Genomic DNA, 27,930 nt, shown 5'->3' on the forward strand with positions numbered 1-27,930 from the left:
TGGGGGGGGGGGGGGGGGGGGGGGGGCGCTTATGAAATTCTTTGGATCTTCCAAAAACATTTCAAAAGATCCCAAAAATAATAATAATAATAATAATAATAATAATATCTTACCTGGGTTATCAGAATTCATGTGTGCTTATAAAAAAAACCACATATCACTAGCAATTGCTAAGACTAGACATGACAATGGTAATAAATGCAAAGCATGTTAACAATCAAGTGAATCAATAACATTAAAAACACATGGATAATAAAACTCTCCTTACTTGTTTTTGAAGTTTCTTCAGCTTGGTATTGAGTTCTTCTAACACCTTGGTATGTCTGTCATCTTCTCTTAACTCAAAGGACCCTGATAAATAAGTACACTCTCTTCTTACCTGTAAGTTCATGAATAGAATTTTCACATCAAGCTTGGGCACGAGAGATCGTCACAGTTTTAGACTTAGTATTGCTCACAAAACTTTCCACTTTGGAATGTCCCAATAAGATTGATGTCTAGTAAACATTTGTTTGTCGCAATAACATGAGCCAAACGAACACTAAATGATCCAGTTTTAGTAAACTTAATCAATTAAATATTTTTTGTTCAATCATCTCAAAGTGTAATTTAAGCATATAACTTAATACTCATAAAAATTTCAAATTTACAAGTTTCTCCCCATGGAGTGAAGTGGCAAAACCCGAGGCTGAAAAGTAGTTAATTCAAGTTGAAGTGGTTTAAAAAACTAAACAGAAAAAATACCTCATTCTCAAGCTGGAGAGAAGCAATTTTTTCTGTCAGCTGTGAGAGCTTTACAGTGTATTTTACAGTGGGATCCAAATATGTGTAGCTAGTCAAAAGACAGTAGCGTAAGCGACCAATCAATAACCACGCAGATCCTAGATTTCGCATAAAATCTACAATATAAAGAGCAAATAAATAAAAGAACATTAGTTCTAATGAAATGAAGCACCAGCCATGACCATTAAAAAGAACATATTATCAATTGAAAATTTTAAATTTAGCCTGCCCAAAAAAGATTTCATGTATTTACCACTTGATGAACAAGGGAGATAAAGGGCACGCAGCAATGGCTTAATTAAGGGACTGATCAATGATTCAAAATGTTCATGTTTCGAGGAGGTAAGGAGGGAAATCATGTACCCCACATCATTTTCCTGAAACATAGAAGAAGCATGTTGGAGTATAAGTGAATAATTGTTAAGGATATTGTGGTTATAAATCAAGAGTTTGATAAATAAGTTTATGTTTTTCACTAGAATAACAATAGTCAAAATCACAATATTGGAGCATACATCCTTAACATAGAATTCAATTAGAATGGATAACGGCATACCGTAAGCATCTCCCGTGAATTATGAGGAAAGAGAGACTTGATTTTATTGTACTTGTCATCTTCAAATGAACTTTGGTGAGCACTTACAATCTAGAATCACAGGGAACAGGAAATTAAGATGTCATTATAATAGTCACAATGAGAGAAAGGACGGTATTGTTCCAACTGAAGGGAGAAACACCTGCTGGAAAAGGAACCGAGCAGTAGATAAAAGGAATTCAGTTATGCAAGCATCCGTAGAACCATGCCAGAGGTGGTGTGAAGAAGCTCTAAGCTTTAGACTGTGCAAAGAGTAGTCTCTAACAGCAAATATACCCTGCCTGTTCTTGAAAAAGAGAATTATATACAGAAGTTGCAACAGTAAAGGTAGCAACAGAAAAATATTAAATAATGGCATATACCAAGCCAGAGAATGTAGAATCAGAACAAGCGCCTTGACAATTAATTCCATGATACAGTGGCATCAGGGAAGAAACAATGTGCTTTAAATGTAATATAAACTAAAATATAATCCAGATAACAGAATTCCCACACTACATAATGAAATCTAAAGCAAGCCATAATCACAATTCACATGATCATACGACATTTTGGCCATGACCTCTCTTCTACAACATGCCACTTACATACGGCATTCATAAAACTGATAAAGTAAAGCTAGCCTTAGCTACAAAGAAAGAATAAAACCCTGAAATCAAAGGGCACACAGGATAACCTATAAATCTACCAATTGAATCATGCTCATCAACCAAATTATATGCTTGCATGCAAGATGAATTAGTATTAGATATACATATGGTTTAATTGAAAATACACCCTCAATCATGTCAGTTTTGAAAAAGTTTCGGTGGAAGGAAATAATAATTGTCAAGCAGAGATATTATGGGATTGTTCCAACTGATGTAGTAGGCAATTATCTAGAAATAAAGAATGACAGAACTCATCATCGTCCATACAAATGCAAATAATAGAAATAGTAACTTACAGAATTTGTTCAACAGCTGCCATTTTTACTGGCTTAAACAGCCTATCAGGTGGAAGATCATCTTTAAATCCCTCCAATGGATTATTCTGATGAAAAGGTCAAGCTAGAGTAAGATATAAGCGACAAAATGATCCCAAGCTAGCACAGTAGAATTCGATATTTACCTCAGTAACAGCATGGCAGGGACTCCACAAAGCAGAATGCCATGCAAACCATATGTCAAGAATGAAACTAGAGATCTTCTCACTTACTGCAGTGGAACAAAAAACTTTTAGGATTATGAAATAAAAAGTAAAGCTGAGAGTGGCTAATTTAAAAGATAGCAACCTCCACACACTGATCCCCAAGCATCTAATGTCCACAAAATCTTTTGATGACCCAAAAAGTCTGTTGGAGGCCTGGAAGAAAAGTTCAATGAAAAGTTCATAGTAGACTCAATGCGGCCAGACAATGCAGTTAATTCCTGTCAAGATTCAAAAGACACATCACATCAAAAGGATGTTCATGTAATATTTTCCATATAATTGACTATCTTATCTCTCAAGTAAACAAAAGCAGCTTGGCAACTACAGATTCTAACTTCAAATGAAAAGAAGAATCTTACATGAAGCTGATCAAGGTTGGAAAAATGCTGAAGTAGTCTTGTATCAAGAATGAAACTAATATCATCAGCTAAAGGCAGTGTCTCAAGCCAGCAAGCAATCCCAGACTTGAGAGACAACAAATTAGGGGTGAAGACACAGCACGCAGATGAATTGGACAGCAGCACTTCTTCTCGAAGAGACGAAGGATTCTCTTCTAACTTTTTCTTTTCAAAATCTATCCTTCTAGAAAGCATCTGCACAAACAAAAAAAATGTATCAGTAGAGTATCAAACACTACCATCTAAATTAAAAGGAAATTTTAGTATTAGACATACCTGGCACATATCTCCCAACTGATTAACAACATTGAGATGATCTCCATCAGATTTTTCCATTACATAAGATGACATGCACACACCTGTAAGAATATCATCAGTATAAAGAATTGGACTTAGTTGTAAAAAGTGACAGTGTAATGCGTATAGGTTGGTTACAAACCAAAAGATAACCCCATCTGACTTCCCAAAATACAAACAGAGCATTAAGTGCTACCCTAATAATCAAGTACACTCAGGTAAAACATACAGCAATGTAGCTGCAGCAATTTTTTCAACATACAAAATAATTAATTTTTTTTAATTTTAAAATTAGAAGGATTAACTTCAGGGACTGTATTCAAAAAAAAAAACTTCAGGGACTGTTTTGCCAACAACCAATCAAGAGTGAAAACTACATATGTTCACCTCTACACTGAGGGACTGTTTTAATTATTGCACAATAGCTAAGGGAAACATGCCCAAATAATCCAGACTTCCAACTGGATTGAGTATTTCTTTTTTCCTCAATATTTAAGCAAAAGAAAATTACGGAGTAATATTCTTGCAATTTTTACAAATATATAGATATTATGGACAGTATTCAAATCTTTTTTTAAGGGAAAAGGGGATGGATTAGACAATGAAAACTTAACCTTCCATAGCAAGGAATCGAAGTTCAGGATTAGAAGATAATGCAGCAGCTTCAATGGACACATTGTTCCCACCTATATAAATAATTTTATTAGAGAAATAACAAAAAGAAAGGGCTGCAAAATTTATATAAAGCTCACAAATGAATACATACCCAACTCAGAACCCTTTCTCCTTTGAGGCAAAACTAGTTCTTCGCATTTCTTTAGCAGTTGACATCGCTTTTGGTACAATTCAGCAGTAGATGGTTGAAATGGATGCCCACCATGATCCCACAGCAAAGGCTTTTGCAAATGATCAGACCAACGTGGGTCTTCATCAATTGTAAGCATCTTGCTCTACAAAAGGTTAAGGAGTTGAAGAAAATGGTGAACATAATAAATTAAAGAAAATCAAAGAGTGAGCATTAAAACAACATTTATCAAACAAAAAGTCAAAAATACCTTCAGATTTTCTACTTCATTTGGAAATTTTTCCCTGAAAGTTTTCTCCAGATTTGTGACATCCTTTGTTAAAGACCGCCAAGAAATAAGCATGCCAGTATCAGGAAACTCAACCTGAGGTGAAACGACACTGTTCCAAAACAGACAGTGATGTTCAAGAAGATCACTGTACAAAGACAAAAGCACTTCAGAGTTGGGAGATTTCATAAACTCCTCAGACCCAAACAATTGAAGAACTTTGTCCTCAAACTGCTGCAAGGATCTCAAAACAGGTTCAAGTCTCAAAACACGTTCAAGGATTTTGGTATCAGGATTGCTGGATGCGTAGCCTTTCTCATAGCTCCACTGTTGATTGCTTAGTATAAGTAAGCGCACACTCCTAGTAGCACTTTTGAGCTGTTCACAACAAGAATTTAATGCACACTCCGGCCCAGCTACATCAACAAGTTCTTCTGAGAGCAGATCTTTCGGATTCAACTTCACTTCAATTGACTTTTGAGGCATGATCTCCTGGTGAAGCTTAAAAATCAGATTCCATATAGGGCGTTCTCTTTCATTTCGCAACAAGTAAACAAACCGATTCAAGAAAGAACCATGTTCCTGTAATACAGAACCAAGTTGGCTGAAATATTTAAGGTAAAGCTTGAAATCGCTTTCAGTTGTTGCCTGCTCAAGTACCCAGCTTGCAGCAAATTGTTGCATTTTCTTAACTAGTGGCTGGTTGAAATCTTTTTTCCCACAATCATGTGCATCTAGATGCTCTGAAGCCAGAGGAAACATCACCTTATGTAAGCTCTTAAGATCAAAAATTTGGCATCCAACAGAACGACAAGCCCGTAGAGTTTGTTGCAGACTCGAATTGCAGGCGGTTTGGGACCCCAGAAACTCCAGGTACATACAATTTTGTTTCACACATGACTCCTCTGAGTAATAAATAATATCTCTCAACTTCAAGGGAGTTGGCCATCCACCAGGCCAGCGTAACATCCAATCTTCCAACGAGTGAAATTTTTGATATTCTGCCACAGATAAATGAGATTGTCTAGCATTATCCACTATATCTCTTCCTTCACCCTCACCTAAAGATGAAAGATAAATATGCTCCCAACTAATTTGGAGGCTCCAAGACAACTTATTGCCCTGTGTAAGTAGCTCTTGAAACAATTGTACCCATCGTGAGAGTTCAAGAAGTGTAATATTCATGTTATACCGTGCACCTTCATTCTTGGCATAAATATGTGCGCGGGCCATCATATCAACCAACTTACCCACAGGGATACCAGAAAGAACAAGAAATCTCATTGCATCTTTGTGCTCAGTCACATCAAGCAACTCTTTCGAATCTATATCAAACAACCAGTTAGGCTCCATCATATAAACTTCAACACCTCTATTTCGCATTGCTCGTGATACTTCACCATGTGCAGGGTTAACAGTGAGAAACATACGAAACCGAGGATGGGGATGAAGAATGACAGGCTTTCCATCAACAGTTCCACATTCATTAATTGTTATAGATCCAGACTGCTCAACCAAAGAGTTAATCCTATCAAGAACCTGCAACATCAAGAAGTAAGGAATTACAATTTGCAAATGCCTTGGGCAGAAATAAATAACTGAGGATTATTGGTAACTAATAACAAGAAAACTAAATTTCACATACTGTTGGATTGCAGAGATTTGCATTCTGTAAAACAATCCACTCTCCATTTTCTATTGCTTTTATAAGAATTCCAGGTACCCACTCAAACTTTGCTGCATAATGCCTTCTTAAGTGGTCATTGCATTTTCTTACTGCAGTGAGGGTGGCATCCAGATCTTTGACTGACCAAGACAAACGCAATGAACATGTCACAATATCTGACTTTAGATGTTCAATAATGTTAACCAACAATGGAATAGACTCGATGTATTTTTTTGAAGGCACACAATCAATGCTTGTTACAAAAGCAAGCCACAAAACAATAAGATCATCTCTTCGCATGGATGCCTCGGGCAACGACTCTAGCTGCTGCAGGCGGCAATACTCATTCACACAATCCTCAACTTGAGAAATGGCAAGACGATATTTTCGGATGGCATTATATTGCTCAAAGCTTCCAAGCAGCTCAGATATATCAGTAGCAGATGAAAGATTTAATTCATTTAGTAAATTTCCTGTTAACTGTGCAAGAATCCTTATTAAGGAAGTTTTACCAGATGACTGGGGGCCAACCAATATGCATAGCCACTTATGCTTTACACAATGCGCCGCAGCTTCCAGGCTATTGCGCAAACAAGGTAAGACTTTAAGCTCATGATATGATGACTTATGGTGAACTCTCTGGAGGGAGACATTACCAACAGTGCACCACTGTGGATCGAGTTGTACCCTTGGATATGGGTTTATAGAGGGCTTCATTTGAAAGACTGCTTCATAGAGCTTCATAACTTCTTGCCGATCAGATGATGTCCGCATTCTTTGCAAATAAACCGTATTCAAAAAACAATCAAACTTTGTTTTTCCATATTGACCTGAAAGAAAAATGTTTCCTATTTAAGAAGGTTTGCAAATTATCAAGTATACAATACAGGAGACCAAAAAATCATTTTTTTAATAAACAAACAAGCAAAAACAACACAAAACAAACCCATCATTATTTCGCAGGAACGAATCACATCTCGCAGGTTGAACTCCCAGGGGGAACCTTCATGGCCAAATTTGTGAAAAACCATTGTCTCTTCATGCAACCTTTTATTAAATAAAACCAGATTTGAAAGTATAGATCTTGAAATTGAAGGATAGAGCGAACTGCAGATGGCAAGATAGTCATCTTGAACTAGTTCATCCACATAAACCTGAAGCCCATCATGAAAGGAACTCTTAATGATAGTTGACAACAAAGTAATGTCTACAAATTGATGTCACTAGCATTATGTCAAATATGAATTAAGAATCCATATATTCATACCTTTGTGAACCGGTTCAGGAAGGACTTAGGTAGGTTTTTCCGTCCTCCACCCTGAGATGAAGGGTTTTGACAAGCAAAGACTCTGAAGGAGGTTGGGCACTTAAAGGTTACACCTAATTCTGGGATGAAAACCTCAGCACGATGATCCAAAATAGCATTCAGTCCCTATATTTTATGAACTCGTAACTAGTTAGATCATGCCCAGAATAATTTCTTAAATGTACACAAATAAATAAATAAAAATTAAGGATGAAAAGTAATAGAGGCAAACAACAACCTCCAAGACAGATTGTGGGGCAAGATTGAGTTCATCCAGCAGAACCCATGATCCTTTCTTAAGTGCCTGAAATAAACACAGTACCGGGAAATTTGAATCTGGACCACTAAAGACAAATACAAGCTGTCAAGCGAGGGGAAAGAAACTCATTTATATACCTGTAAAAGGATTCCATCAGACCATGCAAATTGCATTCCTTCATCACTTTCCACAGGCAAATCCGACCCCAACAAATCCATTATATCAGTCTGCACCAAATAAACCAAGTGAAACACAGTAATCCACAATGGCAAGAAAGATTGAAGAGAAAATTAAGAGATTCTTGACCTGCTCAGACAAGTTAACGCGTACGACAGTGTGGCCAGAAAACTTGCCAAGAGCAACAACTAGACTGGTTTTCCCTACACCTGGGCTACCTTCTAGCAAAACTAGAGCCAAAAAAAGTCACAAGTTAGAGAAACTAAGTCACAGACAAATATTTCTCTTATTCTACGATTTTTATTTTTTTTCATTTCATAAGGCCTTCATTCCAAAGTAACACAATACCACAACCATACTAAATTTTCATCAGAACTCTGAGAAGCATACCAGGTTTTGAAAGTTGCATAGCACGTAGCACCCGCAATGCATTTCTGTGAGTTGTTGGTGCAAGAAAGTCAAACTTTTCAGCAGGAACATTATCTTTACCTGAGAGGGTAGGAATACAGGGAAAGAAAGAATTAGCAAGTTCCTGACATCATCTGAATACTAAATGACATGGTGAAACTGGAAGAGAAGAAAAACAATGAGTACAATTTCCTAAGATAACATTTGATAATAGGAAAACGAACTAACAACAGCAATTACATCCATTCACAAATCTAAAACATCTAGTCCTTCAAGAAACAAACCACATCTCCAAACACTTGGCCCTCAACAGTCCCCCTAAAGCCCTAAAATATAATCTCAAGAATGTCTACAATAGAACAAAGAGAAACAAAATTTTCACAAATGGATCAATCAGCATTCTTTAATATACTTCTGCAATTGTGCAATGCAAATGAGGTGATCACAAATCATATTACTCATGCACAATGCATCATCTGCAAAAAGAAGCTTAGTTGGTCTGAATGTAATTAATTGTCTACTAAGATGGACATATAGTGACATGTAATTAATATTGGTCATCCACATAATTATCTTCACAAAGCCTCACTTAGCTGTGTAACTAAAAGTCCAAATCGTAGACCCTTTTGAAAACAAACTCTGTCTGAACATTTAAATATATACTAATCCATTATTCACATCTTTTCAGCTATAACCCAGCTCAGATCCTTGCATAGCAAATTGTCTGAAAGTTTGTATTAAGACTAGAATAATGTCTTTGCAAAATTGAAGAGAAACCTGTAGTAATCTTAGAATATTTTAAAATTATACTAATAGGTTAAAACATTGGTGAAATTACGAGCAACCTTAAACGCGAAAAGTACATTATCTCTCCAAAACAATGGGTACTATAACAAAACAAGCAATGCAGACTAATATAATCACCACCTCAACCAAACATAAGACTAGAATGTGAAACAAGAATAATAATGATGCATATGAGAAAATACATTCCTACGACCAATTAGGCAACAATAACACCAACCAAATTTAAAAATAAAAATAAAAATAAAAAACATACCTCTCTCAATATAGAATGGATGAATACCAAAATGAGTATCACATTGCTTGTTATCAGTGCATACAACAGCATCTGCAACTGAGTCAGACCAACCATAATTCTCCAGTGTGGCAAGACTTGAGCAATCAAAATTTGAGTTGATTTCCTATAGCAAGATATAAGAAACATGCATTAATAATATAGTACTTAGAAGAAGCATGTGCTGATTCATAAAACAGCATGCGGCATAGATCACTACGTTATTACATTGAGATGAAACAAAATATAACTCTATTTTAGAATCAACAAACCTAGCATAGTACCACCCTAATTTCATTGTTCTCTTCTTTCTTTAAACTATCTCCTCATTCTAAGCATGACCAAATTTATGCACCCTAGTTCTTTTAATCAAATGGCAAGACAAAAAAGTAGTAGCTAGCCTTTTCCTTAATTGATAATTATAATTGAGAATTCTAATTTAAGAAAACTGCACATAGAATAATGAAAGCTTATCCGTATATTCTGAAAAATAAGAGCAGATATCAAGTAAAAGCTGCACATGCTTCTACATTCTATAAGAAGCATGGTAGTTTTGGATGTTTCTTCTTTTGGGTAAAATATGTCTGCAATACATATCAACTTAATGCATGTAACTAAAAGAATATGGTACAACTATACTGCAAAAGATGGAAATATTGCAATGGCTTCAAATTCTCAAAGTGATTTTGGTAGTCCAAACTACAAAGTATTCACAATGTATAGATGGCAAAGAGCAACACCTTCAGCAGCCCTAGAAGAAATAAGAAACATTTCTTCCTCAACCCAGCAGCCTCATACTTGGAGATATTAGTACCTGAAGAGCAAAAGTAATCAAAGATTATTCAAATGAATAGAAGCATTTCGTATAACAGGAAGTAATGGAAAAAAGGATAAAAAGATGCTTTGTGTTTCTGTTTCTGATAGATGCTTTCTACCCTTTTAATAATCAGTGTCATTAGTTAGAAGTATTTATGACATGGTAGAACACTTCTATGAAAATCAAGTTCGTTTATGTTGCATTCAGCAATAGTTTGCCCTAGCGCAGCATTATGATACAATAAACAGCGCACCACTTCAACTAGACACATATGTTGGTACTAAATGGATGATATGGCAAAATTATATCAAAGAGTTTGCACCAGCTTGTAGAAGCCATGACAACAGCTACTATAAACAATTTCTACCAAAACCAATTAAAAATATACCTAAGTTCAGCCCATCCAGCAAAACAAGGAACGCCCCATGTAGGAATGCGGATTCTGGTAGTAAACTTTCTGGTTGTAATCTTGTTCCAGTTGTGTTTATAAAAGAAACCCAAGATAACAAATCTCTCACAGTAAGCATTCTTCCTGTTTTTAAATTATTGAACCACTGCATGGAAGAAAAGAAACCTCAGTTTAATTTCAAACCTATCACAACCATGTGTCTTTCTTTCTTTAGCAGTTGCCTAATATTCAAGCAAACATTAGAGTGAAGCATACCTCCCAAAATTTTAACATGGGATCCACAAAGCTACCAAGCTGTGGGTTAATAATCCTGAAAATTAGGCCATAAGTTAAGTTAGTATCATAACTAAACCTTCTAAGAAAAAAAAGCATGGAGACACAAACCTCCTAAGAGCAATAAGTTTAAGCTCATCCAAGCCACTAACAGGAGGTACCCATATCTCAGTAAATCTGTTGCGAAGGGCAGGAGATAGCTCTTTCTTGCCAAAATCACCACCAGGATTCATTGTTGCAAAAAGGCAAAAATCCGAATGGGCAGTTACCATCTCAAGATCAGAACCTCCTTTCTCAGCCAATGACTGTAGATGTCATAACAAACAAAATACAAATCAAATAACAAATTTTAGCTTGTGATCTGGAAAGACTGTAGATGTCATAACAAACAAAATACAAATCAAATAACAATACAAGCTGGGGAAATGCTAAAATACTTTCAAGATCACAAGCTAAAATCCAGTATATATTATAGGTGATCACAAATATCAAATGGGTTCAAGAAATTTAACATCATATGGGAGTGACAATACTGTAAGGAGTAAACATCAAGGATAAAGTTGGTCAGGTACAAAGGAAAATACCAAAGAAACATATGGTGGATGTAGTCATTCAGAAATATTAAGTTATAACGTGATTAAAGTATAGCAGAAGCAACATACCAGCTTCCTTTCAGGCTCCAACACACTATTTAAACGTTCAAGCACACTATCATCAGCCAAAGAAATTTCATCTACCAGAAATAGATCTCCCCGCTTCATTGCTTCAACAAGGGGTCCATCTTTCCACCTAAAGATCATCTGCCACTGTTGATGTAGCTCAACTAATTCAAGGTTCAATTCTTTAATATAATCAAGCTCTTGCGCCGTCACATCAGGATGGGAAACCAAACCCTGATTGTAACTACTCACAATTTTAGATATCTTTTCTAGAGTCTTGGAAGCTTGATTAATATCTGAAGGAATTTTCTGGAGAAGAGAAAGAAAAGTAAGCGAAGAGCCGAAGACAACAAGAAAAGGAAAAGAATCTTCTATTACTATGAGAATACGAATGCAACATACGGAACCACCAGGAAAGTGGACAAAAGGCTTGGAACACATCAACTTTTCACATATATCTTTGAAGTCCATGGAAATCCGTGATCTTTCTCGTACAGGATAAAAACCCTGTTAAATGACAACACAACCACCCACATGAATATCAATCTACAATGCTTTTCATGGAAACATTTAGAGCCAAAGAAGACTTAGTTAAAGTCCATGTAAAAATAACAATTGAAGAAAGCAATGCAGCAGACCCCAAGAAAATCAGAAGTTTCTGTAAACTGATGACAATTCAAGATATGTAATTCGGATGCCAAGATGATACTGAGAAATTGGCAAATCGTCGTCTTCCCTCCACCAGTTTCACCAACAAGGAGGACAGGTTCACGCAGCTTGTAACAACGCTCAACAAGGAAGTACAATCTCTGCATACTTTTAGTAAGAACAATTCTGCATACACAAGAAAAAAGTCCCATGTCAAAAACAGTAAATAAGAATGCAATACATTCCAGTCTAGCCTAACCCCGTCTAGGTGCATACCCCCCAAAGTGTTCTGACAGTTTCGGATTCTTGCCAACCTCAAAATTTTCTCCATATCCTTCTTCCTGACAATAAAAAAATATTACACACTATCAATCAATACAGTTACACATTGTTATCCACATCAATTCTAAGATAGAACTTCCAATTTTCTTTCCTTAATAATTCATTAGGTCATTGATCATCAGCAATCAAATACATACAATGATGTTCACCAAGACTAAAGAATGACCTAAACACAACAGAATGGAATAAAAGAAACAATGGTAACAACTAAGTAAGCACTTCCAAATATCAGAAAATTAAAGAAGCTTCCATCAATAAGCTGAACAGTATGCACAAAAGCAGGGCGATAAGAGAAGTTGTAGCACAAGGAAATATGTTTATAAAAAATAGCACAAAGAACCCTCTAAAAATCATAGCACCAGGGACATTCTTAAAATAAAATAGAACCTCTAAAAAAAGGTACAAAAATATTTTCAAATCACTAAAAGTTAATAGTAGCCAAAAAAAAAGTTCCCAAGCACCAAATGAATTTAGGATATGCAGATACATGTACACAACCACTAACCAAGAAAGGAGTGCATCATACCCTCTATATCGTATATTAAGATACATAATGGAGAGATCTCAAATATAATAGCAATAAAAAGCTAGGGACTAAACATTATCCAACCTGCTTGTACAAGAAATTCTCAGACAATTTGACCTTCAGCTTCCTCTCCAAAACTTCTTGAACAACACTTCTCTCATTGTCATCCCTTAACCTCTCAGCCAGTAAATAGTAACCATCACGAGCCAAGTCCTCATAGGTTTTCCCAAAAACCTTGAAACGGTTAGCCCAGCGAAACAAGTCACGTGGAGTTATGAATCCATGTTTCCCTGCAAAAACTTTACTGCTCTGCCTACGCAGTTGCAGCTCCTTCATGACATCAACCATTACCTTAGCATATCTTGGCGGAATTGTACACTTATTCTCCAATATAGTACTCAATTCATCTTCTGGAATTTCATCAACATGGATTTCCACAAAACGATTGCGAAATGCCCGAGAAAGCATCTTACGACCACCATAAAATGTGGGTGGATTTTGGGTGGCAAATAGCATAAACTCAGGGTGGACACGAACAGTTTCACGCAATTCAGGTACATATAGCTCTCTGAAATCATCCAGCAACCTATTTAGTGCTTCAAGAACATCAGAAGGGGCAAGGTTAAGCTCATCCAAAACTATCCAGTGTCCATTACGCACAGCCCTAACCAGTGCACCTTCATGGAAAACAAGCTTCCCGCTAGCATCAGTAATATACGAACCCAGATATTCCTGAAGATCAGTATGTTCGTGGTTGTTAATCCGCACAAATTCATGACCAGTTACTGCTGCAAGATACTGAACAAGACTAGTTTTCCCACTAGAGGTTGGCCCCTGAAGAAGAACAGGATAGCTTCCAATAAATATGGCACGAGCCAAGTTCTTTAAATGCTCTTTGACAGTCTTTGTTAGAACATAGCTGTCCAATAAATCATCATGCACAGAGGCTCGAGTTCGTTTATTGATCAAGTAAGCGTCAAATGGGATCTGTTGAGGTAGTTTACCTCCCAACAAATGTGAAGAAATCAAATTGTTCATTAACTTAGCACTAGTTTCATCCAACAATATCAGAAAGAACATACAAAAGCCATCATAAAGGGCTTTTTCATATCCAAAGTGCCTTTTTGCCTTCTTAAAGTAATCAAGAGCACGTCTAAGAGACCTCAGACTATACTGGGGTTTCTGGTTAGCCCCATCCTGAAGACTTTCTTCAGATTTATTCTTGGCTGCTTTATAAAACAGAACTATGTTTCTAACTAGTTCTGTATTTGAATGATCTTCATCTATAAAATTATTAACAAACAAAGTTAAGTCATCATCATCCATCACATCATCAACAAAATATTCCGAGAATCTGCTCCTGAGTGAGAATGGCAAGTCTCTCTTTCCGGCATCAGTTGCAGGATTCATACACGCAAATATGCGGAAGCTGGAATTTCTATCAATACAGTTGACATCACCCTTCTCTGTCAAACAAAGAGACCCATTCTCTTCTTCTAGCACACCAATAACACGCTGCAAGGTCTCTGGAGGAGCCAGGTTCACCTCATCAAGCAATATCCAGTCACCATTCTTGAGAGCTGTAACGAAAGCTCCTTCTACAAATGAAAATATCATTCCAGCAGAAGCACTCGTTTGTGCACGGGCCTTTTCAAGTTTAATGGAAAAATTTTCCCACTCCTTCTTTACTTCCTCACCTAAAGGTCTCTTGCGCTTCATACCAGAGCCTGATCTTCCTATTCCAATGATCTCAACACCTTTCTGAAAACCAACCAGTAACTTCTTCCAATTCCTATCTTCCAAAAACTTACCTAATCGCTTAAGGAACCCTTCATTGTCCTGAAGCACAATATATTAGTACCACAAACAGCAATAAAAAAGAAACAGAAGGAACTTTTTTTAGTGAATATACCTTCAATGAAAACGTCTTAGTGAAAAGATTCTCAAACTCCTTGTACAGAGGGAAACATACAAACCGTGCATCAACTGGTTTGAAACCTCCTAACAAATCTGCAATGTCACTTTGCTGACTCAAGTTCTGCATAAAATTTAAATTAGTCAAAAAATCAGAGGCAACTGAATATAGTCATAATTTCTCCAATTAGATAATTTTTACAGAACATACCAATACTGTGAGCTTTTTACCCAGCCTTGTTGCCAAACTCTGTACAAGAGTAGTTTTGCCCGTACCAGTTTCCCCCACCAAGAGAACAGGCTCATTATACTTAACAGAACAAGCTATTCTCTCTAGAACATGTAATGAATTGCGAATTTGAACAAAAGGTCTATCCTCGTGGCAGAACTGTGGAATCAGATAAAAGATTTAACAGAGATAATGTCAGTAATAAAATATCACGACTGAAATATATATAATAAGAATTCCACCCACATTTTTCCGGCAGCACTCTAAGGAAACCCGACCAACATTTAATGTTAGACATCGATTCCTCTCCTGTGAAATGATTTGAAATTTAGGCTTATTAATTGGACATAATGTCTCTACAGACCACAATTTTGCTATTGCATCCCTAATAGCATCCCGGTTCATAGAAGTGGAGAAGGCTGCAAAAACATCCAACGCCTGAAAAACACAATGTCAAACCATGCACCAATTAGCCTACCTAGAATATCTTAATCAAAAGCAGCACAGCGGAACATGGAGACACTTTATTTCAAACCTCTTTAAAGATAGCATCACGAGCATAACTTGAAAGACCATCCTGGTGCCAAAAAAAATCTTGGCCTGCAATTCTCTTGCACCATTTGAGGAGATCTCTGCAATTACAAGTAACTTGTGAAAATTAATAATGTCCAAAAACCTTGACCCATTAAACATTTAAAGACTATACCTCAATGAGAACCGCTCGACAGTAACGCTTCCTAACTGAGATGCTGAAAGCGCATTGACAATTTTGAATGTTTCTGCATGATAGGACAGAAAAATGTCACAAGTGAATTCTAAGCATTTCTCCCCAGAACAACAATTGATTTCTAAAAAAAAGAAAGTAATACCTATAAGTTTCCCTGCAAGAGTGTTCAATTTTGGATACCACGCATTAACAATATTCAGCAAGTCATCTTCACTAGGTGGCCCAACCATTATTCTCCTCCAAAATGCACTAACTGAATTGTTGCCTAAACAAAGGAGGGGGGGTGAGAAAGGAAAAACCTTAGCCAAGAACGGAGGAAATAGGAATTATTTTTCAAAAATTACACATTTTAATACACATCCAATTTAGGGCAACTAACTATGAAATGGAAAAAAGATTCAAAAAAAAAAAAATGCATTAACAGTTTTGTTGGTAAAATTTTTTGGTTAGCCATATCACTTAGCTGAGCCATCAATAAAAAGACATGAAATCTACATGCACAAATACACAATAAATTGAAAAGTACCAAAATATCAAATCATGAGTAGATAACAGCATACAGAGGGTACCACAATAACATTACTTGAAACTAACAAGAAAAATAATGATGGTAATGATGATTTTCCTGAAGAGACACATAGCAGAAGACAATAATAGCCTACTATACAGAGATAACCTAAAGTTGGATAACAGTATTTTTTGCTACAACTAATGCCCTTTGTACAGGAAGAAAACAATGTAAATGTAACACAAATAAACACTTTGATTACCAACCTTCTGCAGATATATCCAGTTTTGAGCTTGTCACTGTAGAAAATAGCCGAAAGTCCTCATTCACACTTATCACCTGCATTGATCCATCAATCAGCAGAAAAATATATGTGCACAGAGTGATAGAATAGATATTTTTATTATTTGAGCACACAGAATAAGGACTCCAAATGGACTTATATCATAAAATATATAAATTCTTGAACCGTAATAGGAAAGTTGATGATAACCGTTTACAGGAAAATAAAGCCTTATCAATTTGGATATTGTTGAAGAAGAGTTTTTATTACTATCCAATGCTTACAACACTCTACAATCACAAGGGCAATATGTAGGGAAAAACAAGGAACAGAAAACAAAGACAATAAATGGAAGCAAGGCTCAAGGAACAAAAGTTTGCTTCTAGGAACACTAAAAGACAGATTGAAAAACACAACAATTATTCTCAAATGTCAACAGATATATAAGAAAACTAACTTCCTAACAGAGTCACCTAGAAAGTGATTGACAGCATGTTGATTTGATAGATCACAGTGTTATCCACTATGTAGAATCTGATAGCCAATGAAACCTAGTATATCATTAAATAGGAGTATAAAACAAGATAATTGTTGACCATATTCTTCCACACAATTATTTGTTATTTTATTAAGGAAAACAGAAGTACGATAGATACTTTATTAATTTGGGCATTGAAGGAGAAAAGATATGACATATCAAGTTGTAAAACAATCAAATCATGTGTGAAGAATAAATATGATCAGATATCAGCAATACAGATGGAAGTCATGGAATGAGAAAGCATATACTCTACATTTAGAAATTAAAGGGTATACCTCCCCATGGCCAGTGGAGAATGAATTTGACCCCTCTAATAGAGGTAATAAGACAGATCGAACATCAGGTGGTGCTTTATCCACATCCTCAATGACAACCCAGAGTCCATTTGAAACAGCCTGCATAAGAAAGCATACATATTTCATGACAAGGTTAGAAAGCTTGGCATTCACACATATTTTAATATTTAATAGAACATAAGAAACAAACCTGAGTAAGAGAACCAGGTTGCCATCTAAATTCACCGGGTTGGTCAGCACAAACATAACTCCCAACTAATGTCCTGCCATCAATTTGCTCATCCATGTGTATAGACAAAACTTTTTATGAGACCAGCCACAACATACCCCGAATATAAACAAAAAAAAACAAAAAAAAAAAAAAAAAAAAAACAGAACACATTAGTTTATTAAAGTGGAAATAAGCAGAAACCTAGGCACATGCAGACAAAAAATTTGGAAGGCCATGTCCAACACTCCAACCAGAATACGTTTCACATAAGGTCAAAATTTAATAAAGTTGTCAAAGGCAGTCACAAACAAAAATGTTGGCAACGGCATAAATTATTGTATTGCACCCAAAATAATAAAAAGAAAAACACACAAGCAACTGAATGTGATGCAGAAACTATTTCATTTACTTATCCAGCAACTGTTCTGATACAAAGGATTTTGTCAATTTCATTAAGTAAATTATCACACAGCTAAGAATCAAGATTCAAGCTTTACTAACAAGATAATTATATTGCTGTGATCATGCAAAAAATATCCATAGGGAAGAAGCATCTCAGCACTACAAAAGGTTGATAGAAACTTACCTTGGCTCCCATATTCCTGTGCCAACCTTGCAACAAGTGCAGTTTTCCCCGCACCAGCAGGGCCATATAAAAGAACAGGCCACCTCTGACTCACAGCCAAGAAGACCATCTCATAACTCTTCTTCACAGCAGATGTTATGGTAAAGGGCTTTCCATTTCCCCTGCATATCCAGAAGGGCAAGAATAATTGCCAAATGTGCATTATTCACAAAGCAAGGGAAGCGGGAAAAACCCAGTAATATGCCTACTATTATAGTCACATCCCAAACTTTGCATACCTTGTGCTCTCTGTTGATTGCAAAGATTTATGCATTGCAGCAGAGGGTGAATTTAGAGAACCAAATGTTGAGGGGACAGAGTAACCTTGATCAAACCCAATGACTTCGCCACTAGACTCCCCATCTTTTTCCTTTGAACATTCAATATACCATCCAGCTTTCTCTAGTGAAACATCCTGACAAAATTCTTGCCACCTTCAGACAGAAAAAACAATAAAGACAAGGAAATAGGTGAGGAGGAAGAAAATTCAAACATTCAGAAGAACTGAAGAAGAGGACTCTATAATGAATATTATCAGTCTTTCAACCACAAACTAATCCATGATTTGAGCATCAATTCATTCAAATGGGATGACAAACATAACTTAGCCAGATGATACCAATTTTATTCAATCTAGGATGCTCCAGATATTTAATACTTCATCCATAGGAATTGGACCACCATTGTGTTTTATGTATAATATATCTTTCTAATTCCAGTCTTAATAATTTCTGGAATCCCTTGATAACTAATATAAAAGAGTTCAATTAGCTTTGTGTTTGTATAGCATCCACAAATAAGCTTCGTTCTTTTAACAATATCATGTTTGTTAAGGTCTATTGCACATAAAACTGAATAAAATGATCAATTACTCACCGCAATAAACAAGAAAATTCTTCTTCAGAACTCAGACTTGTATTTGAACTTAAATTCAGAACCACCGATAATATTTGTTTCCTATACCATCCTATGTCAGAGATACTACTCTTCAACTCTTCATTATTACACACAGAGAGGTTCAGAAAGCAGGACCAGTTCCATAGTGTGGTAAACTCACACGCTGCCAGAAGGAAACGGTAGGAGACTCTTACAATGTCTAAAAGACAAGTTCCTTCCTAGAAGAAAATATGAGTTAGTCCAGAAGTACAAAGAAAATAAACCAAAAATATACATAAAATGGAACTTGCGTTGAAGATAAATTTAGAAATAAAAATACTGTTTAAAAGAAAATTGCATTTGTAAATTTCAGCCCTTTTTAATTATTTCATTTTATTGATGTAATTTTGTCTTTTAGGAAATATTGTCATCCAATTAATCAGAATTACTTATGTAGACATCAACAAGTCAAAGAAAATTATTTACTAGACTACTACTATACAGTCATTCACAGTCACACGCCTAAACACCACAGGTAAAGTCAACTAAAAACCATCAATAATTGATATAAAATGATTTCCTCAACTCCTACTATATAATCCTTGGTGTTGGCTAATTCTAATAATTGCTTGACCTTTTAAATATGAAAATCATAATCATATATGGTTATTTTTGTAGACTGTGTTCATTTATTTCTTTTTGGACAAGTAATTCATTGACAAAAATAGCATTTTGACTAGAGACAAAATTTCTTGAGAATTATAAAGTGCATTTAGCATATTACATATATAGAAAGCATAGTACCACACAGGTCATAATAGTGAAAGTAATGCCTAAAATTACTCTCTAACAAAAATATAAACAGAGAAGGAAATGAGCTTGAGCCTGTAAATTTTTTTCAGCAGAGAATTTGGGGAAGTAAAATCCAATACTTGAGTATAAAGTGAAAGTTGAATAACAAAGATACCATAGCAGCTTCATCAACATATGGTCCTCTCTGATTGATCCTTTCAAAAGGAGGTGGAGCAAAACTAAAATAACTTAAAATTGACCTACAACATGAAGCAAGAATATCAGTATGTTTCCCATCTTACCCAGAAGTTGCTAAGCATACAACAAAGAGAAAACAATACTTCAAAAGGAGTGTGCCTGTCTGTGTGTGAGGAAGAGACAAAACAAGTATAACTTACTCCTTCAAACGAGGAACCAAATCAAGAGCTCTACAAAATGCCAAACATGCCAACTCATGAAGACTCAAACCCTTGCCGTTTCTTACATAAACATCAACAACATGTGTAACATCTGCATGATCTTGCGATTCAGCCTCTCTAAGGAATCTGTCTTCATCAAAGTCTGTCATCAAGTCATCATTATTTGACCTCAAGTTGGGCACTAAACGAAGCAGCTCCACACTCTTGTCCACAATTTTACGTGCTATTGGACGAAAACATCCCACCAATGGTACTGTATAACTCGGGTGCAGAATCAATTGTCCCAAGGCATTTACAACTTCTTCTTCACTAACCTTATCACCCTATAAATCAAATAAACTCAATACTATATCATTCGCGATCGCAAACACTTCATTTAAAATCCACTCATAAATAAAATTTGAACAGCCACTATGCATCAACACGGGATGATCACATCACATGCTGCTGATCGAGACCAGCATAGAGGTTGAAGAATTGCCTACAGTTCCAGCTGTGGAACTCAAAACAATTGCCAAATTTATTGGTCTACAGTCTGCTGTTGTAGACTAGTATGAGTTTGGAGTGAATCTGTAGAAAATTTTAAGTTTGGGAAGTACTACGTAACTTTTTATTCTATGGACATGGTGTATCCCTTTCAATTTTTGTTGCACTGGATTGTTGGATTATAACAATAATTTTTTTTCTAAATGCTGTTTTGTACAGTGTCCTCACGTTCTCATGCTTGGTTTACTGCCATCTAGAGACATGCTTTCTTGGAGTAGTCATCCCATATATTAGAGTTTGCAATATCTTAGGACTATTTTCTTTTGCTTTTCTTTGTCTTTTGGATAGTTCAGTTAATTTTGGATTTTGTAACATTTTGTTGGTATATAATGACCACTACTGGAGCTAACATGAAGATAAAATATTTATAAAATTTGAACAGAGAAGAGAGACGACAAGGCTTGGTACCTTTTTTAGTAGATAAAGGAATAGCGGGAGCTTAGCAAGCCCGGGGCGCCGACTAACGAACCTCTCGAACTCAAATTCCAGATGAAAGCTGCCGTCCAACGACATCCTTGCCGTCTCTGTTTCTGCTCCGATTCTGCCGTCCAACTCGGATTCTGCTCCGATTGTCCGGTTGCAACTCTGATGCGGCGGAGACGACTATATAATATATCTCTCTCTCCCCCTCTACGAATCTACTTCTCTCATTCTCTCCCGTCTGTGACGGAAAAAAGGCACTTCCTAGTCGAATTATTCGCGGCCTCCCTCGTGTCGATAGCTTCCGTCCTGTTTTGAGTTGCCGCAATTCTTCTTCTTTTTTTTTAGTTATTCTCTTGGGGTTTAAGAGCGTCAATGGTTCAGGGTTTTAGTTTGTTTAAATGTATATTTATAGTGTCGTGAAACCCTTGCCGCATTTTGCCATATTGAAACCCTATTTTTATTTTCCTTTTTCATATTTGATTTGATTAATAGTAGATTACCCTTGTAATTAAAAAAGGCAAAAGGACCAAATAGCACCATGAACTAAAATATGGTCATTATACTCTTAATAATTTTTCATCTAGCATTTTTAGCCTATTTCTAACAAGTTACCCATCTAATTTGATGACATTGGAAAATAAAATTAGAAAAAATGATGACATGTTATTTATGTGGATGATTTTACCCTATTTCATTAATGAAGAAAATGATTTCTTGCAATGAAATATGGTACAAATCAAAGTTGTTATATAATATTTTAACTGCAGTGTACTGCACTACTATGTATGTATAGTGGGGTATTCAAAATTGTTCGGCAATGAAATTCCATGAAAATCGATATATGAAAATTAAATATAATAACTTAAGATATTGTATTGGATAAATTTTATTATTTTTTAAAAAATATTTTAATTTTCATATATCGATTTTAATGGAATCTCATTGTTGAACGACATTGAATAGCCCGCTATACATACACAGTACACTGTAGTTGAAACTTTATATAGCAACTTTGATCTCTGCCCTATTTCATTGCAAGAAATCATCCAAAAATACAATATCTTAAGTTATTCAATTATCCAAAAATCCAAAAATATTAATTTACTTTTAAAATAAAATAAAATTACCCAATACAATATCTTAAGTTATTATAGAAATAATTTAATTTTCATATATCGATTTCCATGAAATCTCATTGCCGAACGATAGTGAATACTCCGCTATACATACACTGTAGTTAAAACTTGAACTAATATCATTTTTTGTCCCACGACTTTTGAGGTCTTATCACTTTTGGTGCACAACTTTAATTTTTTCCAATTTTGGTACTTAACTTTGTTATTTTTATCAGTTTTGGTCCTTACGGCCAAATTGATGGCAAAATGTTGCAGAATTTTATATTTTAAGGACAAAATCATTATCCCAAAGAAAGATCTTCAATATCTAAACAAAAGAAAAATCATATTAAGAGAAAAATAAGGATTTGTCAATCGTCGATGCTATAAATCTCATAGATCTCTATCTAGTTTCTGTCTGTCTTCCCCATTATTTGCGCAGATAAAACACCTATAAATATGATTTTACAGTGATTTTGTTTAGATAATGAAGACGTTTCATTGAGATGACGATTTTACATTTAAAATATAAAATTCGACAACATTTCACCGTCAATTTGGTCGGAAGGACCAAAACTATTAAAAATTATAAAGTTAGGGACAACGAGATTCGCGAATGATATTATAATTTGATGACATGGAAAAATAAAATTAGATTAAATGATGACATATTATTTATGTGGATGTTTTCTATCCTATTTCATTAATGAAAAAAATAATTCCTTGCAATGAAATAGGGTAGAAATCAAAATTGCTATATAAAATTTTAAGAATTAATATTACTTTTGGTCCCATTCGCGAATCTCGTTGTCAGATAAAAGGTGTATCTCGCGTTTGGGAAATGCGTTTGGGATCCTCAAATGCATTTCCCAAACGTAGATTTAATATTTTTGTCCAAACCCCAAAAAAGTCACATTTTTGTCTCTTACTTGGTCAAATTTTATATTTCAGTCAAAAACCCAATATCTTTTGATGCCTTGTTAAGTTGTTTTGACGGAATGATTAGTAGTTGGAACCATTAGTTGTGTGGGATGCTCAAGTTTATGTTTGATCAAGTTATTTTTACTTGTATTTTCAGATTGGACAACTGTTTTTGGCAACTAAATGGAATGTGATTGTTAAGTGAAAAACAATTATTTCTTCGATTTTATTCTTCTTTATTTTATTGCTTCCTAATATCATCATCACTTAATTTGTGTTGGATTAATGCTTTTAAATTTTTGTTTTGATTTTTTTTGTTTATATTTGAACATTTGATGCCGTTATATTAGAACAAATTTAATTTTTGTTGTATATTTAAAAATTTTATTCCAATTATAGGGTTCTGCATAACAAAACAACAATATTGGTAATCATTCTAATTATAACATACTACCAAACATGTAATAACTTTCACCAAAACTCATTCCAATTACCAATTATTTCATTCTCACTGTTATTATGATTCTCATGTTATTGTACAAAGACATTGTGGTCTAGTATCACCCGGTTGCACTTCTGCATAGAAAGGAGTGGGTTTAAGCCTCAGTGAAGGCGATACTGATTCTTTGCATTGTAATAGAGTCAGTAGTACTCAGAAAATAATACCACACGTAAAACTTAAATTTGAGAACTCATGGTTGTTGGATGACAAATGCGATGACTCTTGGCGAAACACATCCCAAATTGTCTTCCAAGATTGCTTAATTTGTTGTGGCGACGTGTTGTTAGATCTTTACAGAGCCAAACAACATTTGCTCCAAAAGGGGATCACAATACTATATTCTTTCATCATTATGCTTATGGGAGGAGAAAGAAAAACCAGATTCTAAGATTGCGCGATGAGGATGGAAACTGGATTTAAGGGGTCAATCTGCATAATAATATCCTATCCTATTTTAATGATATTTTCAAGTATAAGCATAATGATTCTCGACATGTCAAGCGTCCCTTTTCCCACCAGTACTCCATAACAAAATAGGAAATTGTTAATACCTTCTTGTGAATGATGAAATAAAGGATGCTACGTTCTCTATGCACCCCGTCAAGGCTCCGAGACCCGATGGCATGAATCCAAAATTCTTTCAACATTATTGGCCTGTAATAGGCGATGGCGTGTCCGAATTTATTATGAATTGCCTAAACAACAACAAATTTCCATACGGTTTTGGGATGCCAATATTGTTCTTCTACCTAGAAGCACTGCCCTGAGTCTGTAGTTGACTACCGCGCCCATCGCTCTGTGCAACACCACTTATAAAACCCTAGCTAAAACACTTGCAAATAAGATGAAGAGTGCTCTTAATGATGTTATCTCCGATAGACATGGCAATTCGTGTATATGGGTTTGTTAACGGGTTAACACAATAACGACACGAACACGATAAGGCTAAACACGGACACGACATGTTAAGGTTAACGAGTTCAAAATTTTAACACGAACATGAACACGATTTGTTAACAGGTTAAGCGGGTTGACACGATAGACACGTTTTGTTAACATATTTCAGGTCGTGTCGACATGATATGACACGAAACCCGTTTAAACCCGCTAAACCTATTAATATATTATTAACAAATAAAAACCTATAATTCAATCCATCAAATAAACTAACAAAATTATTCAATTGATAACATTTATAAAATGATAACATAACATCCAAAAATCATAATTAAATAAGTTCATACTAGTTTTTAGAATAAAATTGAACATAATAAAAATTCAAAATTCATATTGTTGAACATCAATAATTGGTGTAGAATCATGACCTAATGTAGTAAATTTATCTTAGTCATGTTCATGATATCTTTTGTAATCTCATTCATGACAATGGTTCTTAGCGGATTGTATACATGTTTGTGTAAACAGGTTAATACGATAATATTAACGTGTTTAACGAGTTGACCTGTTAAGACACGAAACATAAATGGTCCTTAATGGATCAAACCGTTAACGACCCGGGGCACATTAAGGCTAAAGACTAACTCATTATTTTTGCATCCGATTTCGTGTCGTGTTAACGGGCTGTGTCCATAATTGCCAGGTCTAATCTCCGAGTCTCAGTATGCCTTCGTCCCAAATCGATTAATCACTGACAATATTATCATTGCGGTTGAGACTAGGCACTATGGATAGGTCCAGCAATCGTTATACCCTACACCACGGTGCACATAGCAATGTGTACCACGTACGTAAACGGCGTCGTTTCGATATTAGTGGACGCGGACACGAATGACTACAGGGAATTCATTATCTAGAATACACAGAACGTTTACCTATAATACAGAAAATGTTTGCCCATAATACACAGAATATTGACACAAAATACACAGATGTTAGTGGACGCGGACGCGAATGACTCTAGTGAATTCAGTATCTATAATACACATAATCATTATCTAGAATACACAGAACGTTTGCCTAGAATACACATAATGTTTGCCTATAATGCATAGAATATTGACACAAAATACACAGAACTCATCCTCCTAACATTCGAATGTACAAACACATCATACACATAACTCATCCTCCTAAACATTCGAATGCACAAACACATCACAACATGTGTTACTAACATGAATACACAGAACGGTTGTCTCGAATACACAGAATAGTTGCCTAGAATACACAAAATGATTGCTTATAATATACAAAATATTAACATAAATACAGAGATCGGGCGAAACGAAAAACATGATTTAAAAAAAACAAACAGTTAATTTACAATGCTCAAAATGATTTTTTTTACGTACGTGATGCACGGTATAACTTGCCTAGGTCCAGGGGCGGAGGCAAGTATATGCCACGGGGCCTTAACTATTCGAACTTAAATCTAATATAGTTTAAATTAAAAAAGAAAAAAATAACAAAAGAAAAAAAAACTTAATCAAGCTTGAGCCAAACTTCAATGTTGGACTATTCGAACTTGACTCGTTTACACGTAGTCCAGCTCCAGCATCCTGTTGAGCAACGGAAAACGTGATGTGCGAATATTCTACGGAGCAGAAGCGGTAAAAGTCTAAAGTTCTAAATCAATGCGGTTCTGGAGATTACCAATTTCCTTTATTCCAAAATCGCCGCGGCTACGCAGCGAATAAACCCAAACCCCATTCTCTACGATCTCTCAATCTTCGGAGACCTAAACCCTAGCTTTTCATCTCACACCCCAGAGAAGAGGATACGTGTTGCCATGGCGTATCAACCTGGAGTTCCGAATCATAGCGGCGGAGAAAACGATCAAGACCTCCACAATCGGCGCCTCTACAACCCTTACCATGACCTCCAGATCCCAATCCAGAACTTATACAAGCTCCCCACCACCCCGGAGTTCCTATTTGAAGAGGAATCGCGCGTGCAACGGCGATCTTGGGGCGAAAACCTCACCTATTATACTGGTATTGGCTATCTCGCCGGCGCCACCTTCGGGGGCGCTAAGGGGTTTTATCAGGGCGCCAAAGCCTCTGAGCCAGGAGACAGCTTGAAGCTCCGGGTCAATAGAATCCTGAACGGGTCGGGTCACAACGGCCGCAAATTCGGTAACCGGGCGGGTGTCATAGGGTTGCTTTATGCTGGGATGGAGAGTGGCATGGTGGCGGTTAGAGACACGGATGATGTCATCAACAGCGTGGTGGCGGGGCTAGGGACTGGCGCGCTTTACAGGGCGGCTGCGGGGTTGAGGTCGGCGGCTGTGGCTGGAGTAATCGGCGGCGTGGTTGTTGGCTTGGGAGTCACCGCCAAACAGGCTATGAAACGATATGTTCCCATCTGAGTTTCTTTCTTGGCTTTGCATTTTTGTATTTCTGTAATTTTGATGATATTGCTTGAGAAATTGATTCTCATATTATTCATTCTTGTAGGTGTGCCACAAAAAAGGGTGCAAACTTTATCTACATTTTTTGGCCAATATATTCAAAATTAATTGTAGTGAACATTGTGATCCTGAATAAATTTAAACAAAACAGCAGCTCTCATACTGTCATCTATTGTCTTTTCACTTGAATTGTGTGTGTGTTTTGAGGGATTCTTATAGTGAATGTGTATTTTTACTGATGCTAGTACAGGGCATAGCTTGAAGTGTTTTGCTAGGTATTACTGTATTAAATTTATGAGTTCTATTACATGTACTCACTAAATTTTACTCCCTGACGTGGCTGGCAGTTACTGATAAAGCTACTTTTTTTCGTGGGTGTCGTGAGTAAAAAATGTGAGTAAAAGTTGGGAGTAAAAAATGGAAGAACACCTAGAATTTTTCTAAATTTCTAGTTTATGCCTGTTTACATCTCTGCAACTCTTACAACAGCTTGAAGTGTTCTGCCAGCTGTTAAATTTCTAGTTTATGCATATGGTCACATCTCTACAACTTTGATGACATTAAGTTGCAAACCTCATTTTGCGCCGCTCTGAAATAAGATCCTCTGGTGTTCTTCAATTACCCCTATTCGTTATATATTGTGGTTCCAGCCTGTGTAGATTCCGAAGAGATGACAAGTTTGGGATGTGTGGTTAGTGAAGCATGCATGCCTGTGTATGATACTATG

The 27,930-nt window shown here is 35.9% G+C and overlaps 2 protein-coding genes across 2 annotated transcripts in view; one reads left to right on the forward strand and one right to left on the reverse strand.

Annotated features, from left to right (window-relative positions):
• The window catches only part of LOC115996545 (midasin), a 34,112-nt gene extending 12,455 nt beyond the window's left edge, over positions 1 to 21,657 (reverse strand). The window contains exons 1-45 of the mRNA XM_031235815.1: positions 21,281 to 21,657; positions 20,306 to 20,649; positions 20,083 to 20,167; positions 19,116 to 19,354; positions 18,479 to 18,673; positions 18,201 to 18,361; positions 17,594 to 17,703; positions 17,383 to 17,502; positions 16,550 to 16,622; positions 15,918 to 16,040; positions 15,755 to 15,827; positions 15,584 to 15,680; positions 15,295 to 15,486; positions 15,031 to 15,207; positions 14,818 to 14,943; positions 12,990 to 14,744; positions 12,314 to 12,378; positions 12,028 to 12,223; positions 11,792 to 11,896; positions 11,393 to 11,698; positions 10,842 to 11,035; positions 10,713 to 10,767; positions 10,437 to 10,602; positions 9,972 to 10,045; positions 9,214 to 9,358; positions 8,136 to 8,234; positions 7,875 to 7,975; positions 7,706 to 7,795; positions 7,548 to 7,613; positions 7,271 to 7,435; positions 6,950 to 7,157; positions 5,983 to 6,833; positions 4,320 to 5,876; positions 4,031 to 4,214; positions 3,879 to 3,950; positions 3,244 to 3,326; positions 2,929 to 3,162; positions 2,652 to 2,787; positions 2,489 to 2,574; positions 2,325 to 2,410; positions 1,521 to 1,659; positions 1,340 to 1,429; positions 1,037 to 1,160; positions 745 to 899; positions 269 to 379 (exon numbers count right to left, since the gene is read on the reverse strand). Of these exons, the coding sequence (XP_031091675.1) occupies positions 269 to 379; positions 745 to 899; positions 1,037 to 1,160; positions 1,340 to 1,429; positions 1,521 to 1,659; positions 2,325 to 2,410; positions 2,489 to 2,574; positions 2,652 to 2,787; positions 2,929 to 3,162; positions 3,244 to 3,326; positions 3,879 to 3,950; positions 4,031 to 4,214; positions 4,320 to 5,876; positions 5,983 to 6,833; positions 6,950 to 7,157; positions 7,271 to 7,435; positions 7,548 to 7,613; positions 7,706 to 7,795; positions 7,875 to 7,975; positions 8,136 to 8,234; positions 9,214 to 9,358; positions 9,972 to 10,045; positions 10,437 to 10,602; positions 10,713 to 10,767; positions 10,842 to 11,035; positions 11,393 to 11,698; positions 11,792 to 11,896; positions 12,028 to 12,223; positions 12,314 to 12,378; positions 12,990 to 14,744; positions 14,818 to 14,943; positions 15,031 to 15,207; positions 15,295 to 15,486; positions 15,584 to 15,680; positions 15,755 to 15,827; positions 15,918 to 16,040; positions 16,550 to 16,622; positions 17,383 to 17,502; positions 17,594 to 17,703; positions 18,201 to 18,361; positions 18,479 to 18,673; positions 19,116 to 19,354; positions 20,083 to 20,167; positions 20,306 to 20,649; positions 21,281 to 21,385 (9,918 nt within the window). The 5' untranslated portion in view covers positions 21,386 to 21,657. The remainder of the gene's footprint in view (positions 1 to 268; positions 380 to 744; positions 900 to 1,036; positions 1,161 to 1,339; positions 1,430 to 1,520; positions 1,660 to 2,324; positions 2,411 to 2,488; positions 2,575 to 2,651; positions 2,788 to 2,928; positions 3,163 to 3,243; positions 3,327 to 3,878; positions 3,951 to 4,030; positions 4,215 to 4,319; positions 5,877 to 5,982; positions 6,834 to 6,949; positions 7,158 to 7,270; positions 7,436 to 7,547; positions 7,614 to 7,705; positions 7,796 to 7,874; positions 7,976 to 8,135; positions 8,235 to 9,213; positions 9,359 to 9,971; positions 10,046 to 10,436; positions 10,603 to 10,712; positions 10,768 to 10,841; positions 11,036 to 11,392; positions 11,699 to 11,791; positions 11,897 to 12,027; positions 12,224 to 12,313; positions 12,379 to 12,989; positions 14,745 to 14,817; positions 14,944 to 15,030; positions 15,208 to 15,294; positions 15,487 to 15,583; positions 15,681 to 15,754; positions 15,828 to 15,917; positions 16,041 to 16,549; positions 16,623 to 17,382; positions 17,503 to 17,593; positions 17,704 to 18,200; positions 18,362 to 18,478; positions 18,674 to 19,115; positions 19,355 to 20,082; positions 20,168 to 20,305; positions 20,650 to 21,280) is intronic.
• A 4,700-nt stretch (positions 21,658 to 26,357) lies between these two features.
• Positions 26,358 to 27,371, forward strand: LOC115996221 (mitochondrial import inner membrane translocase subunit TIM23-1-like). The gene has a single exon (XM_031235371.1). The coding sequence runs from the start codon at positions 26,583 to 26,585 to the stop codon at positions 27,159 to 27,161; it is 579 nt and encodes a 192-aa protein (XP_031091231.1). The 5' UTR covers positions 26,358 to 26,582; the 3' UTR covers positions 27,162 to 27,371.
• The last annotated feature ends 559 nt before the right edge of the window (positions 27,372 to 27,930 follow it).

This window comes from Ipomoea triloba, chromosome 11, assembly GCF_003576645.1.
Source record: "Ipomoea triloba cultivar NCNSP0323 chromosome 11, ASM357664v1".
Classification (NCBI taxonomy): domain Eukaryota; kingdom Viridiplantae; phylum Streptophyta; class Magnoliopsida; order Solanales; family Convolvulaceae; genus Ipomoea; species Ipomoea triloba.